Raw genomic sequence first — 18,998 nt, 5'->3', positions numbered from 1 at the left:
GTTGCTGTTGGACAGCCCTACTTTCTGTTCAATACTTTTTTTTTTTATAAGTCATAAAATGCATGTTCTCCTACTTCCACTCACGCTACAACCAGCACTGCAGCTGTAATGAATGACTACAAAGGTTTATCGATAAGCTTGCTTTGTTATTAGCGGCTTGCTTTTTATCAAAGAAAATGTCCCTTTCTCTGGTCGTATCAGTAACATGATTTTGTGCATGAGGCAGAATTAATGTGGTGCGACTTGAGTTTTTCCATCAGCTGGAACGGTGTTCCTTTTGTGTCGGCAGAGGAACTAGAGAGCGGAGTGAGTTTTGAGAGGTGGACCCTTAGTCTGCTGCTCTCTCCCTCCGCTGAGACTGACCATCAGATGCAGGCTCCATCAGCCCAGAGCCATAAAAATAAAACCTATTTTTAAATGTATGCTCACTGAGCTGTGCCTCACATGTAATACAACTGATCTATTACCAGTGCTGTGAAGAACAACAAAGCATTGGCAGGGCAATTCAAGCAAAACCAATATGCGATGCTGTTTTGCCCCTACTGCCCCCACCTGCACAAACCTCATTACTACAGAACTGTTTTTAATTGGTTAATGTTGCATAGTCTTAAAAAAAAATATATATATATATATCTTTTTTGTCATGGAAAAAAAAAACATGGCTGTCAATTTTGACTCCGTGATCTCGATTCAAAAAGGTTGATGACCTCTGTTCTAAAGTGACTTCTTGAAATTGTTATTCCAGTTTCCTCTTCCTCTCCAGTGGCTTGCTGCTGCTCCAAGGGTGTTGTTCCTGGGAAGACCAAAATGTGCTTTGCCACGTTTTAGTTGGAACAAAGTGGCAGATTTAGGCCCATGGCGTTACCCAATGTGTCATCTCTCAATCTGGCCCCTCGTGGGGTGTGTTCCCTTTTCCCTCCGCTTTTTGCTTCCTTTCTGCGTCAACCCTACACACAGCACCAACATCACGTGGAATGCTCATTTCAGTTGAATGACTCACCTTCCAGTACAAAGCAGTGTATCAACTGTCCATTTTCCCTTGTATCCTTTAAAATAAATCATTGACTGTTCAGTTGAAATGAACCCCCCCCCCCCCCCCCCCCTTCTACAAGTAGAGTAACTGTAATGCTGTTTTTCTCCTCACAGGGCCACTATAGAGGAGGTGGAAGGGGATGTTGGAGAGTTGGAGTCCAAACTCGACAAGGTGAGTCCATATGGTCCAGATTTGGGCTTGGATGAACACAGTGATGGAACTCCTGCTGTTTGTGTAGATGAACCCCTCCCTCGTCATAGTAACCCTGTATCCCGGTCCCCTTTAACTGGCCTGAGATCAGTACGAGTTGACCTGGAGCGACCCGGTGTCCCGGTCCCTTTTTATAACTGGCCTGAGATCAGTACGAGTTGACCTGGAGTGTCCCGGTCCCCTTTAACTGGCCTGAGATCAGTACGAGTTGACCTGGAGTGTCCCGGTCCCCTTTAACTGGCCTGAGATCAGTACGAGTTGACCTGGAGCGACCCGGTGTCCCGGTCCCTTTTTATAACTGGCCTGAGATCAGTACGAGTTGACCTGGAGTGTCCTGGTCCCCTTTAACTGGCCTGAGATCAGTACGAGTTGACCTGGATTGAGGGAACGAGAGTCTCAATCTGGAAAGATGGGTACATAAGGAGTGTGATGAAATCCCACTTGTAGTTCTATAAAGACCCTGCAGCCAGTCACTGGAGCATTTTTCTTTAAAAAACAAAATGTTTTGTTGGTGGAAGAGGTGGGATTTTACTTATTGCTTGCAAGTTTACTCACTTCCTATATCTCCAGTGATTGCGGACTGCATTGTTATTGGTGTCTCCCCCACCTCATACCATACCCTGGGGTCACTTCCCTGTTGCTCTGCAGAGGAAGGATCTGCTCCAGGAGTCGTGGTGTGACTGCAGGGTGAGGGATGGAGGGGTGTGCCTGGAAGAGGATGCTAAAGTTCAGGCTTTTCTTAGAAACTAGGCCTTGCCATTGAGAAAAAGAGCTACCCACACAACCAAGTTGAATCTTAAAGCAACAGGTTTCATTGGGACAATATTAATTCCCCTTGGGTGTAAAGAATATAAACTACAGATAATAACGTTGAATGACCAGTCATACAATCAAGGAAATCAGTGGCTATTATTATTATTTATTTACATTTTTTATTCAAGATTGAATCTGCTGCAGGACAAACATTGAAGTATCTAGGAGGTAGCAGTCAATGATGGCACGAATGCCCTGACTACACCGCCCGCGTCGCAAAATAAATGTAGGAATCTATGTTATTCAATTATTGCACCCACACTGCTTGCGTGCGTCAACGAGCGTCTGCGTTGCTAAGGGCTAAAATATAAGTAATTTCTATTTCTGACGCAGATCGCGCTGCAAGTCCTGCCTCTCTCATCTCCTCATTGGTTTATAGAATCAGGTACCCTGATTGAAAGACTAACTTTGTTGTCGGTCGTCGTATGTGAAATACTATGAAAGTTTAGATGCCAATCACCATATAAGTTCTAAGATGAAAAAGCCTGGAAGGAGGAGAGATGACTAGAAATTATTCGGTTGACCATTTTATGTGTGGATTAATTGTCGGAGTAGAGGACCTTGTGCATTTCAGGTAAAATAACAACTCGATGTTTATATCCCAGGACAAATTAGTTAGCAACAGCAAGCTATCTAAATAGGACAAATTAGCTAGCAATTGCACGCTAGCTAGCGAAATTGCCATACATGTTTAATGCTTTTCGACCTGTCCCCAAATTAATGTAACGGGTTCCGAGTTTGTTTTGATATTTTAACCTGCGTGTCGTGATCGCGTTTGGTGTGGGGGGGCAAAGTAAATATATGCATGATGGCGCACGCAGCCAGTTTGGGTTCCGTGTTACACGGAAGTGCGCAGCTTTCTTGGGAGGGAAATGCAACCATTTTTTTTTTCTGGCTCAAAAAGGGGCTTAGGTGGTGGCTGTGGCCGTGGTCGGCCCATTGGTGTGTGAATTTGAGAACATTTTAGAGGCCCCTCATCGTTGGCGGTGTATAGACATTTTAGCAATTTTCTTGCGATTCTACAAATGAATCCATGGAGCTGAGACCTTTTTTTGCGGCTTTAAAGCTAATTTCCTTTATTCTACACATTTTGTCATGCCGCTGAGAGAATGTTGCCGTTTTTAAGGGATCCTTCGGTATTTTAACAATGGGGCCCTTGGTCTACTTCCCCAGAGACTCAGATGAAGTCGTGGATACCATTTGTCTCTGTGTCAAGTATGAAGGAAATTGGAGGTAGTTTTGTGAGCCAAAGCTAATGCAATTCTATGCATTTTGCCATGGCTAATGCTGTGTTGTTCTGCTCAAACATAACAATATACTGCTGAATATTATTATTAGTATTTTTCTTATTCTTCCTGACTGTCTAGATTTTATTTTGGTGATTGATAGTTCTCAAGGATTATATAAAATAAAAAGTATATTTCTGGTGGATTTAATGTTAGATTATCATCCTTTCTCCAAGTTGTTTATTTATCAAACTTCCAGTGTTTGAACATGGACAAGTGTTCCAAAGGGCCAGCGTGGAAAGCAAGCGCTATTTCATCCATTACTGACTTCTGTCATCCCTCTCCCTTTCTCTCTCTCTCGTTCTCTCACCTCTAGCTGGTGAAGCTATGCATCGGGATGATCGACGCCGGCAAGGCTTACAACACGGCAAACAAACAGTTTGTCAATGGAATCCGCGAGCTCGCTGCGAGCTCCACCAAAGATGAAGTCATTGAGGTAAAAGACCTATGTTAACTTAGCTTGAGATTCTCAAGTCCGAACTGTCTGTTCATACTGTTAGACAACCGCCAGTTCCCTCGACTCTCTTTACTGGGACTCCTCTGTTATCTTCTCAGACATTTCTGCATTGAGGGTTCTGCATTTCTGTTCCTTTTTTGTGTCACTTTCCTTTACAGCTTCTCCCCTGGGTCTGAAGTTCAGCCATAGTGCATTTTTCTGAAAGAATGCCCTGGCTGAAGAATTCTCCCTGAATGCACAATTGTTGCTCAAGGTTCCAATGACCTAAAGCAGCATAGCTCTACACTCGTGGATTTCCTCTTACCCATACCTCAGTCACCCTCCGGAGGTTCTACTAGTCTGGAATTCAGTGTTTATACCCCGTCGTTCATAAGTGTGTTGTGTGTCAGGGCTTGACTAAATGTCCACTGGTGCCACTTCATTTTACAGTTGGTGGCACCGGCCCATGATTTGGTCACACCAGGAAAGAAATCTGAAACGTCACTCAATAGAAAAAGCAAGTAATTTCTTATTAAGCCATTCACAGTGCTTTATTAAGACGTGTAATAGACTACTGGGATGGTAGTCAAGAAATAATTTGAATCCAACGCATCCATACAGGAACGGTAAATTCCATGTCCTAAATAAAACGATGTGGTTGTAGCCACTCGTAATGGCCGATGCGGTTGTAGCCACTCGTAATGGCCGATGCGGTTGTAGCCACTCGTAATGGCCGATGCGGTTGTAGCCACTCGTAATGGCCGATGCGGTTGTAGCCACTCGTAATGGCCGATGCGGTTGTAGCCACTCGTAATGGCCGATGCGGGTTTTGCACACTCCATATCTCATAAAGCCATAGCAAAAAATCTTGGTTGTAAAATAGTTGCTATAGAACACAAATGAGAAATAAAAAATGATACCTACAGAAAGCTGAGAACCTCCTCTCTTTTCAAGCGTGTTTCTCCTGCAATTGGATTTCGAAATGTTAGTCTACAATCAGGACAAACACTTTATTCTCCCAGTGTGCTGGGGGGAGAGGGAGTAAGTGGCTTGCTCAGCACAGCAGTAGGTCCAGCGAAACTGGCACAGCTGCAGGGCGGGACTTTAATGACAGGATAAATGTGAGGATAATGCACATTTATGGTTTGACCAAATCCTGTTATTAGCCTCCTAAAGAAAAAAAAAGTGACCTTTGGCGTGAAGTGACCATGTAGAAAGGGCAGCCAAGTCAAAGGGTCGCAAAATGCAACTAAATGGTCGCAGCCTGGAGCCGTGTGTGTGTGAGACTATTTCATACAATAGGACTATTATCCATGGATAATACATTTGTCTTAGACGAAGGTTTTCACACAGCACTGTTCTGTCCCGTGTATCTGGACCTAACGTCGCTGTTCTGTCCCGTGTATCTGGACCTAACGTCGCTGTTCTGTCCCGTGTATCTGAACCTAACATCGCTGTTCTGTCCCGTGTATCTGGACCTAACGTCGCTATTCTGTCCCGTGTATCTGGACCTAACGTTGCTGTTCTGTCCCGTGTATCTGGACCTAACGTCGCTGTTCTGTCTGGACCTAACGTCGCTGTTCTGTCTGGACCTAACGTTGCTGTTCTGTCCCGTGTATCTGGCCCTAACGTCGCTGTTCTGTCTGGACCTAACGTCGCTGTTCTGTCTGGACCTAACGTCGCTGTTCTGTCTGGACCTAACGTTGCTGTTCTGTCCCGTGTATCTGGACCTAACGTCGCTGTTCTGTCTGGACCTAACGTCGCTGTTCTGTCTGGACCTAACGTCGCTGTTCTGTCTGGACCTAACGTCGCTGTTCTGTCTGGACCTAACGTTGCTGTTCTGTCCCGTGTATCTGGACCTAACGTTGCTGTTCTGTCCCGTGTATCTGGACCTAACGTCGCTGTTCTGTCTGGACCTAACGTCGCTGTTCTGTCTGGACCTAACGTTGCTGTTCTGTCCCGTGTATCTGGCCCTAACGTCGCTGTTCTGTCTGGACCTAACGTCGCTGTTCTGTCTGGACCTAACGTTGCTGTTCTGTCCCGTGTATCTGGACCTAACGTTGCTGTTCTGTCCCGTGTATCTGGACCTAACGTCGCTGTTCTGTCTGGACCTAACGTCGCTGTTCTGTCTGGACCTAACGTCGCTGTTCTGTCTGGACCTAACGTCGCTGTTCTGTCTGGACCTAACGTCGCTGTTCTGTCTGGACCTAACGTTGCTGTTCTGTCCCGTGTATCTGGACCTAACGTTGCTGTTCTGTCCCGTGTATCTGGACCTAACGTCGCTGTTCTGTCTGGACCTAACGTCGCTGTTCTGTCTGGACCTAACGTCGCTGTTCTGTCTGGACCTAACGTCGCTGTTCTGTCTGGACCTAACGTCGCTGTTCTGTCTGGACCTAACGTTGCTGTTCTGTCCCGTGTATCTGGACCTAACGTTGCTGTTCTGTCCCGTGTATCTGGACCTAACGTCGCTGTTCTGTCTGGACCTAACGTCGCTGTTCTGTCTGGACCTAACGTTGCTGTTCTGTCCCGTGTATCTGGACCTAACGTCGCTGTTCTGTCTGGACCTAACGTCGCTGTTCTGTCTGGACCTAACGTCGCTGTTCTGTCTGGACCTAACGTTGCTGTTCTGTCCCGTGTATCTGGACCTAACGTTGCTGTTCTGTCCCGTGTATCTGGACCTAACGTTGCTGTTCTGTCCCGTGTATCTGGACCTAACGTTGCTGTTCTGTCCCGTGTATCTGGACCTAACGTTGCTGTTCTGTCCCGTGTATCTGGACCTAACGTTGCTGTTCTGTCCCGTGTATCTGGACCTAACGTCACAATACAGATTGATTTAGATTTTTTTTATATTTAACATTATTTGTCACATGTGCCGAATACAACAAGTGTAGCAGGTAGCCTAATGGTTAGAGCGAATCCCCGAGCTGACAAGGTACAAATCTGTCCTTTTGCCCCTGAACAAGGCAGTTAACCCACTGTTCCCCGATAGGCCGTCCATGTAAATAAGAATTTGTTCTTAGTTAAATAAATAAAAACTGTGAAATGCTTACTTACAAGCCCTTAACCAACAGTGCAGTTTAAGAATGAGTTTACCAAATAAACTAAAGTAAAAGATAATAATTCACACAATAAAACAATGAGGCTATATACTGGGTGTACCGGTACCGAGTCAATGTGCGGGGGTACAGGTTAGTCGAGGTAATTTGTACATGTAGGTAGGGGTGAAGTGACTATGCATAATTAATAAACAGTGAGTAGAATGATTAATTTGATTTAACTGTTCAGAAGTTTGGGGGGTAGAAGCTGTTAAGGAGCCTTTTGGTCCTAAACATGGAGCTCCGGTACCTCTTGCCGTGCGGTAGCAGAGAGAACAGTCTATGACTTGGGTGACTGGAGACCTAGTATCTAACGTGCAGACCTAGTATCTAACGTGCAGACCTAGTATCTAACGTGCAGACCTAGTATCTAACGTGCAGACCTAGTATCTAACGTGCAGACCTAGTATCTAACGTGCAGACCTAGTATCTAACGTGCAGACCTAGTATCTAACGTGCAGACCTAGTATCTAACGTGCAGACCTAGTATCTAACGTGCAGACCTAGTATCTAACGTGCAGACCTAGTATCTTTATGTTACTCCTATTTTTTTTTCTCCCACAGTCCAGTCTCACAACATTTGCTGAGAGTCTGCAGGAGATGATCAACTATCACACGGTATGACATTTGATTTTAAAACAGAACGTGGTTGTGATATACAGTTGGCTTGTGTGTCTAACCCAAAGACCATCAATGTTAAGTGCCAGTGGGTGGTTTTGACAGGGAATGGGACCTTAAAATAGTCTGGCTTTCGTCTCGCTGAAAAGCAGAACTGCAAAACCAAAAACATCTCATGTTCCAAACACAGCTTTTAACCGCATGTAACAGGGAACAAACGTCCTGTCTGCTTAAATGCCTCCCTAGTCTCTTCTTTCAAGTGTGGTAGGACACTTGTTAATGTCCTACCCTCTCTACCATTCCCCCTAAACCCTATGGTGCACCAGAGCAGGTTTTAGATGGTGACTTAACACTGGAGAGACCTCCCAGGTCCTGTCTTAGTGTCCTACTGCCTAAACCCTATGGTCTGAGACCATGACTCGACACTGGAGACTGCAGTGAGATCAGCTGAATGATTTGTTCCAAGTTTGCTACTCCAGTGTAAACCCCGAGCACATGATCCTTAAAGCACAGAGCCAAAAATCTGTTTTGTCACCAGAGCACGGCCCTCCCCTCCTGTCCCAATCACACTGGTCGTATTGTCTGGTCCTGCATCAGCAGGTTCAACACCGTGAGGCCTTCAGTTTTGGTGTGTCTGAGGCTAATCTAGCTAACGGTCTGTTTTTGGAAGGAAGCTCTATGAGTCGGTGGTCTCTGACTAACTAGCTGCGTCACAGCATGTCATTATTGAGCTGATTGGGTTTTGAAACCTTATAGGCTGGTGTGAATTAAAATATGTCTGAAGGGGGACAGTCCGAACAATGCTGATTTTATTTGTCACGCTTTGTGAACTATAAATTCACAAAGCGTACACACCCTGGTGCGATGGAGTGCTGACTTGCAGAACACACACCATTTGCGTGTAAATAAATGAGTTTCACACACTCCAGCTCGTAATAATTAAATGTGAAAAGGTTGCGGCTGTTACTCAGTTGGACAGGTACTTAATCAGTCATTTGTTTCTCTGCTTATAGATTTTGTTTGACCAGGCCCAGCGATCGATTAAGACACAGCTTCTAACATTTGTCAAAGAGTAAGTATAAGTATGTCAACACATCACTGTTCAGTGTTCTTCTTGTACACAATAACAATGGACATTAAGTTATGAACAGTATCTCTGTATTTAACATACAAATGGTTTCTGATAGATCATGATCTTGGTCAAAAATAACTAAGGAAGTAAATGACATGGTTGAGCCGTGTACATTTTTTAAATTTTATTCACACCGCACAACTGCTCAAAAGGAGGAAGCCCACGCACACAAGCATCACATGCTTATGAATGAAGAGATTAGGGACAGCACATCGATACAATGGAGGATGGGATTAGACTCAGTCCAGGATGCAATGTGTAATACTAGGTTATTTGTTCAGAATATTAGCTTCTGTCATTTTCCCAGAGAGTTTGCGTAAGAGTTTAAGCCTGCCTTTGCCCACACCACATACAGGCAAAACTCCTACATCAGGGTTCTTTTTTTTTAAAGAAACACTCAAAACTATCTAACCAAACAATTACTCACTCCTCCTAAGCAGTCCAAGGTGACTTTTATTTTACTCAGACTCGAGCAGTACAAGCCAAAAAACAAGATTTTGAGTACAAGCCAAAAAACAACATTTTGAGTTGAGGTAGTAACCTTTTCCTCTGTTTAGAGTAACTAGTGTCCTCATATCTGTACCAATTCATTTTAAATGTACAATTCACACTGCACACACTAGCAAATGATTCAGGGTGCATGTGAGGCTAATAGCCGAATAGTCATTAATTGCTTTGTCAAGTACTTAACTCGAGCATATGACAATCACTCTGAAGGCGGTAGACTCATTTGGACTCACAAGAAGGGAGAGAAATTATATGTTTATGGACGTTACTTTCCTTTAAAATACTATAGACATAGAAGATAGACATTTTCCTCTAATGATTACGTAGCTAGACCGCTTGTTAATACATTTTTCAATGTCACACATTTTCTAATTTTCGCCTGATTGGCATCAATTGGTCCTTTCTTCTTGGTTACTGGTATTTGGGCTATTACAGCCAATTAAACCATGTGAATCATAGAATCTCACTTGCGCTTTTAAAAATGTATTTGAAAAAAAAAAATGAACCATGTGAAACCAGAGAGAATCTCATTGCCTTCTCCATTTTTAACTTGTACAACCAAAACATGGCTGCAAAGAAGGTCTCAAAAATAAAATAAACAATTGAATGCCAATGAATGAATGAATGAAAGAAAGCAATGCTATATTCCTGGATGAAGTACAATTTGACTAAATTGACAAACATTTAGCGGAGATGAGGCTTTCCTCAGTGTCATACCTATTTCTGACCTATGTTTTAACTCCCGCCCTTAGGGACCTGCGGAAGTTCAAAGAGGCCAAGAAGCAGTTTGACAAGGTGAGTGAGGAGAAGGAGGCGGCGTTGAACAAGAACGCCCAGGCGCCTCGCAACAAGCAGCACGAGGTAGAGGAGGCCACCAACATCCTGACGGCTACGCGCAAGTGCTTCCGCCACATCGTCCTTGACTACGTCCTCCAGGTACAGACCCAGGATCAGTTTACTTTATAAATCCTTAACTTAACCTTCGGAGGTAAGTAAACATGCTTAGACTGCCCTTTTTTTTATATACGTTTTTCAACTTCATCCTGTGTATGAAGTTGTCCCTCAAAGGCCCTTCTGCTAGCTTGCTAACCCCGGCTCGCTAGCTGCCTGAAGCCACTCACTGGACTCCTATGATCACTCGGCTACGAATGCCTCTCCCTAACGTCAAAATGCCTTGTCCATTGCAGTTTTGGTTAGTAATTATTCCCTTATTTCACTGTAGAGCCTCTAGCCCTGCTCAATATGCCTTCGTTAACACTTTAGTTCCACCTCCCACACATGCGGTGACATCAGCTGGTTTAAATGATAGTCTCTAGAAATATATCTCATCTTCACTCTATGTACAGGTTTACCCCCACTGTATTCACATCTTACCATCCCTTTTTCTGTACATTATGCCTTGAATCTATTCTACCTTGCCCAGAAACCTACTCCTTTTACTCTCTGTTCTGAACGTACTAGACGACCAGTTCTTTTAGCTTTTAGCCGTACACTTATCCTACTCCTCCTCTTTTCTTCTGGTGATGTGGAGGTTAATCCAGGCCCTGCTGTGCCTAGCTCCACTCCCATTCCCCAGGCACTCTCATTTGTTGACTTTTGTAACCGTAAAAGCCTTGGTTTCATGCATGTTAACATTAGAAGCCTCATCCCTAAGTTAGTTTTATTCACTGCCAATACACACTCTGCCAACCTGGATGTCCTAGCCGTGTCTGAATCCTGGCTTAGGAAGACCACCAAAAATCCTGAAATGTCCATCCGTAACTATAACATTTTCTGACAAGATGGAACTGCCAAAGGGGGCGGAGTTGCAATCTACTGCAGGGATAGCCTGCGGAGTTATCTTACTATCCAGGTCTGTGCCCAAACAATGAGCTTCTACTTTTAAAAATCCACCTCTCCAGAAACAAGTCTCTTACCGTTGCCGCTTGCTATAGACCACCACCTGCTCCAGCTGTGCTCTGGACACCATATGCGAATTGATTGCCCCCCATCTTTCTACAGAGCTCGTGCTGTTAGGTGACCTAAACTGGGACATCCTTAACACCCCGGCCATCCTACAAGCTAAGCTAGATGCCCTCAATCTCACACAAATTATCAATGAACCCACCAGGTACAACCCCAAATCCGTAAACACGGGCACCCTCATAGATATCATCCTAGCCAACCTGCACTCCAAATACACTCTGCTGTCTTCAACCAGGATCTCAGCGATCACTGCCTCATTGCCTGCGTCCGTAATGGGTCTGCGGTCAAGCGACCACCCCTCATCACTGTCAAACGCTCCCTAAAACACTTCAGCTAGCAGGGCTTTCTAATCGACCTGGCCTGGGTATCCTGGAAGGATGTTGACCTCATTCCGTCAGTAGAGGATGCCTGGTTATTCTTTAAAAGTGCTTCCTCACCATTTTAAGTAAGCATACCCCATTAAAAAAAATTTGAACCAGGAACAGATATAGCTTTTGGTTCACTCCAGACCTAACTGCCCTTGACCAGCACAAAAACATCCTGTGGGGTACTGCGTTAGCATCGAATAGCCCCCGCGATTTGTAACTTTTCAGGGAAGTTAGGAACCAATATACACAGGCAGTTAGGAATGCTAAGGCTAGCTTTTTCATGTGCATCCTATAGCACTAACTCCCAAAGGTTCTGGGACATTAAAGTCCATGGAGAATAAGAGCACCTCCTCCCAGCTGCCCACTGCATTGAGGCTAGGAAACACTGTCACAACAGATAATTCAGCGATTAATTGAGAGTTTCAATAAGCATTTTTCTACGGGCGGCCTGTTTTCCTCTGGCAGTCTCTATGGGTGTGCCACAGGGTTCAATCCTCGGGCCGACTATTTTCTCTATATACATCAATGATGTCGATCTTGCTACTGGTGATTCTCTGAACCACCTCTACACAGGTGTCACCATTCTGTATACTTCTGGCCCTTTTTTGGACGCTGTGTTAACAAACCTCCAGACGAGCTTCAATGCCATACAACTCTCCTTCTGTGGCCTCCAACTGCTCTTAAATGCAAGCTAAACTAAATGCATGCTCTTCAACCCATCGCTGCCCACACCTACCCACCCGTCCAGCATCACGACTTAGAATGTGTGGACAACTACAAATACCTAGGTGTCTGGTTAGACTGTAAACTCTCCTTCCAGACTGACATTAAGCATCTCCAATCCAAAGTTAAATCTAGAATCCTATTTCGCAGCAAAGCATCCTTCACTCATGCTGCCAAACATACCCTAGTAAAACTGACTATCCTGCCGATCCTTGACTTAGGCGATGTCATTTACACAATAGCCTCCAACACACAGAACATTGGATGCAGTCTATCAGTGCCATCCGTTTTGTCACCAAAGCCCCATATGCTACCCATCACTGCGACCTGTATGCACTCGTTGGCTGGCCCTCGCTTCATATCCGTCGCCAAACCCACTAGCTCCAGGTCATCTATAAGTCTTTGCTAGGTAAACCCTGCCTTATCTCAGCTCACTGGTCACCATAGCAGCACCCACCCGCAGCACGTGCTCCAGCAGGTATATTTCACTGGTCATCCCCATAGCAAATTCTATCACATTTACATAAGTATTCTGACACTTTACTCAGTACTTTGTTGAAGCACCATTGGCAGCGATTACAGCCTCGAGTCTTCTTGGGTATGATGCTGCAAGTTTTGGCACACCTGTATTTGGGCATTTCCTCCCATTCTTCTCTGCAGATCCTCTCAAGCTCTGTCAGGTTGGATGAGGAGTGTCGCTGCACAGCTATTTTCAGGTGACTCCAGAGATGTTAGTCCGGGCTCTAAGCAAGTCCACTCGAGCATTCAGAGACTTGTCCCGAAGCCGCTCCTGCGTTGTGTTGGCTGTGTGCTTAGGGTCGTTGTCCTGTTGGAAGGTGAACATTTGCCCTAGTCTGTGGTCCTGAGCTCTCTGGAGCAGGTTTTCATCAATGATCTCACTGTTCTTTGCTCCGTTCATCTTTGCCTCAATCCTGACTAGTCTCCCAGCCGCTGAAAAACATATACGTAGTATTGGCCAGGTGGTGAGCGGTGCATGGTTTCCAGGCATGACACTTGGCAATCAGGCCAAAGAGTTCGATCTTGTATTCATCAGACCTGAGATTCTTGTTTTTCATGGTGTGAGAGTTATTTAGGTGCCTGTTGTCAAAACTTTTGCTCTGACATGCACTGTCAACTGTGGGACCTTATATAGACTGGTTGGTTGCGGTCTCTCGTCTCTCACTCTCTCCTCCATGTTCCTGTGTCACTTGCTCACTTGGAGTAGCCTACACACACAGCACGGACCCTGCTAGAGCGTCCCCTCTCTCTACCTCCTCTCACAGTAGCCTACACACACAGCACGGCCCCTGCTAGAGGGCTACCTCTCTCTACCTCCTCTCACAGTAGCCTTACACACACAGCACGGCCCCTGCTAGAGGGCTACCTCTCTCTACCTCCTCTCACAGTAGCCTTACACACACAGCACGGCCCCTGCTAGAGGGTTACCTCTCTCTCCCTCCTCTCACAGTAGCCTACACACACAGCACGGCCCCTGCTAGAGGGTTACCTCTCTCTCCCTCCTCTCACAGTAGCCTTACACACACAGCACGGCCCCTGCTAGAGCGTCCCCTCTCTCTACCTCCTCTCACAGTGGCCTACACACACAGCACGGCCCCTGCTAGAGGGCTACCTCTACCTCCTCTCACAGTAGCCTACACACACAGCACGGCCCCTGCTAGAGGGTTACCTCTCTCTCTCCCTCCTCTCACAGTAGCCTACACACACAGCACGGCCCCTGCTAGAGGGTTACCTCTCTCTCCCTCCTCTCACAGTAGGCTACACACACAGCACGGCCCCTGCTAGAGGGTTACCTCTCTCTACCTCCTCTCACAGTAGCCTACACACACAGCACGGCCCCTGCTAGAGGGCTACCTCTCTCTACCTCCTCTCACAGTAGCCTTACACACACAGCACGGCCCCTGCTAGAGGGTTACCTCTCTCTCCCTCCTCTCTCTCGCGCTTTATCAGCTCCAGATGTAGCTTAATAAGTAGCTTAATAAGTAGCTTAATAAGTAGCTTAATAATGGACTTTTCTGCTGTATCTCTCCCTCGGATCGGACAGGGTCTGGGTCAAACCAGGTCTATACGGAATCTGTCTAGTTATCCTCGGGTCCGTTCAGAACGGGTCTCTCTTTTAAAAATTCATTTCTGCAAATCAGGGCCGTCTGGCAAAGTCCCTGGGCCCTTTCGGAACGAGTCCAACTTTTTGAAACTGTGAAGGCCTCTACTCTGTAGCGAGAAAGTAAAGGCCAAAGTGTCCATGCAATGCAGACCCTGATAAGAATCCTCACACTCGGGCACATTCAGCCTATAGGTCCAACAGGGTGCTGTTCACTCACTGGACCTCTGTCTTTCTGTCGTCCCATAGATGGTCATAGTGTTTAGGGCTGTCACATTTAGTCTGAAGACCCAGGTTTTGTTTTTTATAGTACACATGGCTTTTACAGTACACAAGGTATATTTCCCTGATAGCTTAGCTGACCTTTCACAATGGAGAGAACAGTTGTATATCACCGGAATACATTTACATGAATACAGCCCTGCCTGCTCCTGGGCGGCTGCTCCTGGGCGGCTGCTCCTGGGCGGCTGCTCCTGGGCGGCTGCTCCTGGGCGGCTGCTCCTGGGCGGCTGCTCCTGGGCGGCTGCTCCTGGGCGGCTGCTCCTGGGCGGCTGCTCCTGGGCGGCTGCTCCTGGGCGGCTGCTCCTGGGCGGCTGCTCCTGGGCGGCTGTAGTGATGATTCATGGACAATGTCGGCTGATAAGGGGACCAGCCGTAGCCATAATGTGCGGCCCAAATTACACCTTATTCTTAATTTTAGTGGACTGCTTTTGGACTAGGGCCCATAGGACTCTGGTCAAAAGTAGTGCGCTATATAGGGAATAGGGTGCCATAAGACTCTGGGCTAAAGTAGTGCACTATATAGGGAATAGGGTGCCGTTTGTGACGAAGACGGTGTTGCTGTGAATGGGGAAGTGGACTGTTTTCTAGTGCATACATTTCACAATGAGGGCATTTTTCTGTTTTTCAAGGGCTGATTGATAAATTATCTGTCTCTCTCATCCCTAAATGGGGTAGTGTAGTATTTAGCTTTTCTGCTATTAAGCGCCGATAACCTATAGCCCATGCCTTGAAATCACAGCTGGTAAATACAATTTAAAAGGGGGCATTCCACTTAAGTTGTACATTTTTGAATGTGTTCTGTACGAGTGAGTTGTTCGTGTCGACGACCCCCTTTTAACAGCTGTGCTGGAATATTAAGACCTTTTCCAGTTGACTCTGTGCTTTACGTTGCTCAATATCCTCTCAACTGCCCAGTGGGTAAACAACCAGCGCCCTAGAACCTTCCGCGGGTCTTTAATCCTTCAGCAGATATCAAGGAGATATGAAAGATGGTAGAAGCAACATGGTGATAGCGCTCCAACTCTCCCGTCCTTTGTCGCTTGCGTCCACCGATCATATATCTACACGCACTACATCATGAATTTGTCCGCGTTAGCCCAGATTAAGAAAAGCCCCTGTTTATTTTATAGCTCCTCCGGCTTGAAATGAACCTGATTTGACCTGCAGACTGCAACAGGCTTGTGTGTGTGTGTGTGTGTGTGTGTGAGACGTTAATTAACTCTGTCTAAAGGGTAAACCCGATAGGTCATAGCAGTTTGTGTACAGTGCAGCTGGGCATATGAGATCACAGGACACATCCTGACTGCAGCATCTCTCTGCTAGAGGGAGGAGGGGCTCCCCCTGATGTCAAAGAGAGGGATAGCCATCTATTCAATCTAGAGTGGCGTAATTCTTGCTAATTATATGCTAGTCATGATGCCCGTTTTAATGGGGACCAATTCATTTGAAATACATTTAAAGTTGACTGGTTGGAACTAGGAAGTGTTTTGATTCCATAATTTCACTAGTACAGTGCTCTCACTAGCTTTCTCATAGACATAATCTAACCCAGAACTTTCCTCCCCCTCCCCCCCCCCCCACACACACAGATCAATGTACTACAGTCCAAGAGAAGATCGGAAATTCTCAAATCGGTAAATATTGTTTTCCAGAGGACTTCCTCATATAAACCTAAGTACCAGTATGTTGATCCTACATCTCTTGCCTCATATCCGACATCTCTGATTGGTCCGTTTCTCTCCGCAGATGCTGTCCTTCATGTACGCCCACCTGACCTTCTTCCATCAGGGTTACGACCTTTTCAGTGAACTGCAACCGCTGATGAAACAACTGGGGGGACAGGTAGGCCTTTACCCTGTTGTCTCCCGTTGTACTGTAGCTACAGCTGGCCACAGCCCTGGGCCTCTCATGCCTTATAGCAGTGTTTTATCAAACCTCTCCTCGGGAGAGGTTTCATAGCCCTGAACTATCTCACCTGATTCACCTAGTCGGTCTTTATGATTAGTCGACATGTTGAATCAGGTGTTCTTGATCTGGATTATATCAAATGCATGTAACGTCAGGGCGCCCCCCCGAGGAGAGGTTTGAGAACCTCGGTCATGGGCAAGGCGCCCTCCGAGGAGAGGTTTGAGAACCTCGGTCATGGGCAGGGCGCCCCCCGAGGAGAGGTTTGAGAACCTCTGTCATGGGCAGGGCGCCCCCCGAGGAGAGGTTTGAGAACCTCGGTCATGGGCAGGGCGCCCCCCGAGGAGAGGTTTGAGAACCTCGGTCATGGGCAGGGCGCCCTCCGAAGAGAGGTTTGAGAACCTCGGTCATGGGCAGGGCGCCCTCCGAGGAGAGGTTTGAGAACCTCGGTCATGGGCAAGGCGCCCTCCGAGGAGAGGTTTGAGAACCTCGGTCATGGCATTGCTCTCGGTACAGAATGGTGTAGCCATGATGGAAGTTAACGCTTGGCCTCCCTGCTTCGGAGTTGAGCTGAAAACGAATTTCTTCTGCCTATAAACAGTTCTCTGTTCTGGGTTCACAAATGTGCCCTAGTTGTGGCACTAGGCAGGGTCTTTGGCCAGAAATACTGCACTTTCGTGTGTGTGTTTGCCGTGGTCACTGGTCAGATAAACAAGCAGATTTCTTCCTTGCCAGGGGAGGTTTAAACGGAAAATGTGACCGAGCTCTTCCTGCTGCTGTTTCTCCTGCTGCTGATCCTCCTGCTGCTGTTTCTCCTGCTGCTGATCCTCCTGCTGCTGTTCCTCCTGCTGCGATGATTATTATCTTGGTAGAGCAGAGTGGAAATGAGGAAGCTGGATGAGGAATGGTTATTTGTGGTTCATTGGAACTCTAAGCCTAAGTAATACGTTTCCTCTGTCATCGGGTAGTGTTTTCCTCTCTGTGAGATGAGTTATCCTAGCTGCTGATTTAGATTCACAAGAGGAGACTAGAATTACACTGATGTAGGAAACAAGCTCTGGTGTGATCCAGTGACCTAATTAAACAGTCAATAAGTTATTCAATCTGAAGTTGTTTTAATGGAGTGGATGTGGCGCTAACCACGAAGGAGAGAATAAATCTCCCCACGATCCAATTTCACACATGATAACGCATCAATGGTGGCATCCATTTTGTTCAAGGAGGAGAGCTCATCTCTTAGAGGAGCAGTTGTTTATCCACGGTACATCGACATGGCTATGGGCTAGTTTGAAAAGGAGCAAGCAGACTATCCTCTAGCTACATCAAAGGGCTGTTCAAGATAGTTTAGTAGCCTAGTTTGGGGTCTCTGATTGCTAGTTTTCAGTTTCCCCTACACAGACTTGATCTCCAAAATACTTGCTAATCTAAAGTGTCTTCCTCGTCTCACATCCTTCATCTGCACTGTTCTGAAAACACTAGATCCCCTATACCCGACTGGTGGGGTCAGTACGGGCCACAGGTCCTGACTACAAAATCACACACCAGAAAATATATATTTATTATAATTTTTTGGGGTGGAACTGTCAGGCTTCGACTTCTGGTATCATAAAAACACACGTCATGGAAAATGTGTCGAATTGCAGGAAATTAGCTTTAAAGTAGCGTTTTCTTTCTGTCCACAAGCGTGAACAGTTTTGGGGTTGCGAGATGGGGGGTTTGTTACTATGCCGATTTAAATGACAATATACATATGAACCTTTGTCACCTAGGACATTTGTGTGCCCATCGGACCTTCTCAGACAGTACTTCAGTACCCTAGCACTTCTCAGACAGTACTTCAGCACCCTAGCACTTCTCAGACAGTACTTCAGTACCCTAGCACTTCTCAGACAGTACTTCAGCACCCTAGCACTTCTCAGACAGTACTTCAGTACCCTAGCACTTCTCAGACAGTACTTCAGCACCCTAGCACTTCTCAGACAGTACTTCAGTACCCTAGCACTTCTCAGACAGTACTTCAGTACCCTAGCACTTCTCAGACAGTACTTCAGTAGCCTAGCACTGGAGGCATTAAAGCAATATTGCAGAAGCCTACTGGGGATTGTGGGGAACAGCGCTGGACCGTGTTCATTAGGCACCAGATGTAAGAATGGGAGGGACTTCCGGGACTTGTCCAATCAGATAGTCATATTCGATTATTGCCCAATGAACACAACCCTTTTTAGGTGAAGGAAGCCTCTTTAAGACTACTGGTATGGGCACAAGGTATTTGTAGGCTTAAGATGAGCAAAACCATGCAACCTGCTTTTAAAAATATTTTTAATTTTACCTTTATTTAACTAGGCAAGTCAGTTAACATATTCTTATTTTCAATGACGGCCTAGGAACAGTGGGTTAACTAACTGCCTGTTCAGAGGCAGAACGACAGATTTGTAGCTTGTCGGCTCGGGGGTTTGAGCTTGCAACCTTCCTGTTACTAGTCCAACGCTCTAACCGCTAGGCTACC

At 46.1% G+C, this 18,998-nt stretch overlaps 1 protein-coding gene across 13 annotated transcripts in view; it reads left to right on the top strand.

The window, feature by feature from the left end:
• LOC109876210 (arf-GAP with coiled-coil, ANK repeat and PH domain-containing protein 2) overlaps positions 1-18,998 on the top strand; it is a 70,116-nt gene that overhangs the window by 17,143 nt on the left and 33,975 nt on the right. For all 13 annotated transcript variants that reach the window (XM_031822378.1, XM_031822377.1, XM_031822386.1 and 10 more), the window contains 7 exons: positions 1,147-1,204; positions 3,659-3,778; positions 7,438-7,491; positions 8,505-8,563; positions 9,883-10,066; positions 16,177-16,221; positions 16,334-16,429. In XM_031822378.1, coding sequence (XP_031678238.1) covers positions 1,147-1,204; positions 3,659-3,778; positions 7,438-7,491; positions 8,505-8,563; positions 9,883-10,066; positions 16,177-16,221; positions 16,334-16,429 — 616 coding nt within the window. The remainder of the gene's footprint in view (positions 1-1,146; positions 1,205-3,658; positions 3,779-7,437; positions 7,492-8,504; positions 8,564-9,882; positions 10,067-16,176; positions 16,222-16,333; positions 16,430-18,998) is intronic.

This window comes from Oncorhynchus kisutch, linkage group LG4, assembly GCF_002021735.2.
Source record: "Oncorhynchus kisutch isolate 150728-3 linkage group LG4, Okis_V2, whole genome shotgun sequence".
Classification (NCBI taxonomy): domain Eukaryota; kingdom Metazoa; phylum Chordata; class Actinopteri; order Salmoniformes; family Salmonidae; genus Oncorhynchus; species Oncorhynchus kisutch.
This window is presented reverse-complemented; position numbering and strand designations above follow the sequence as displayed.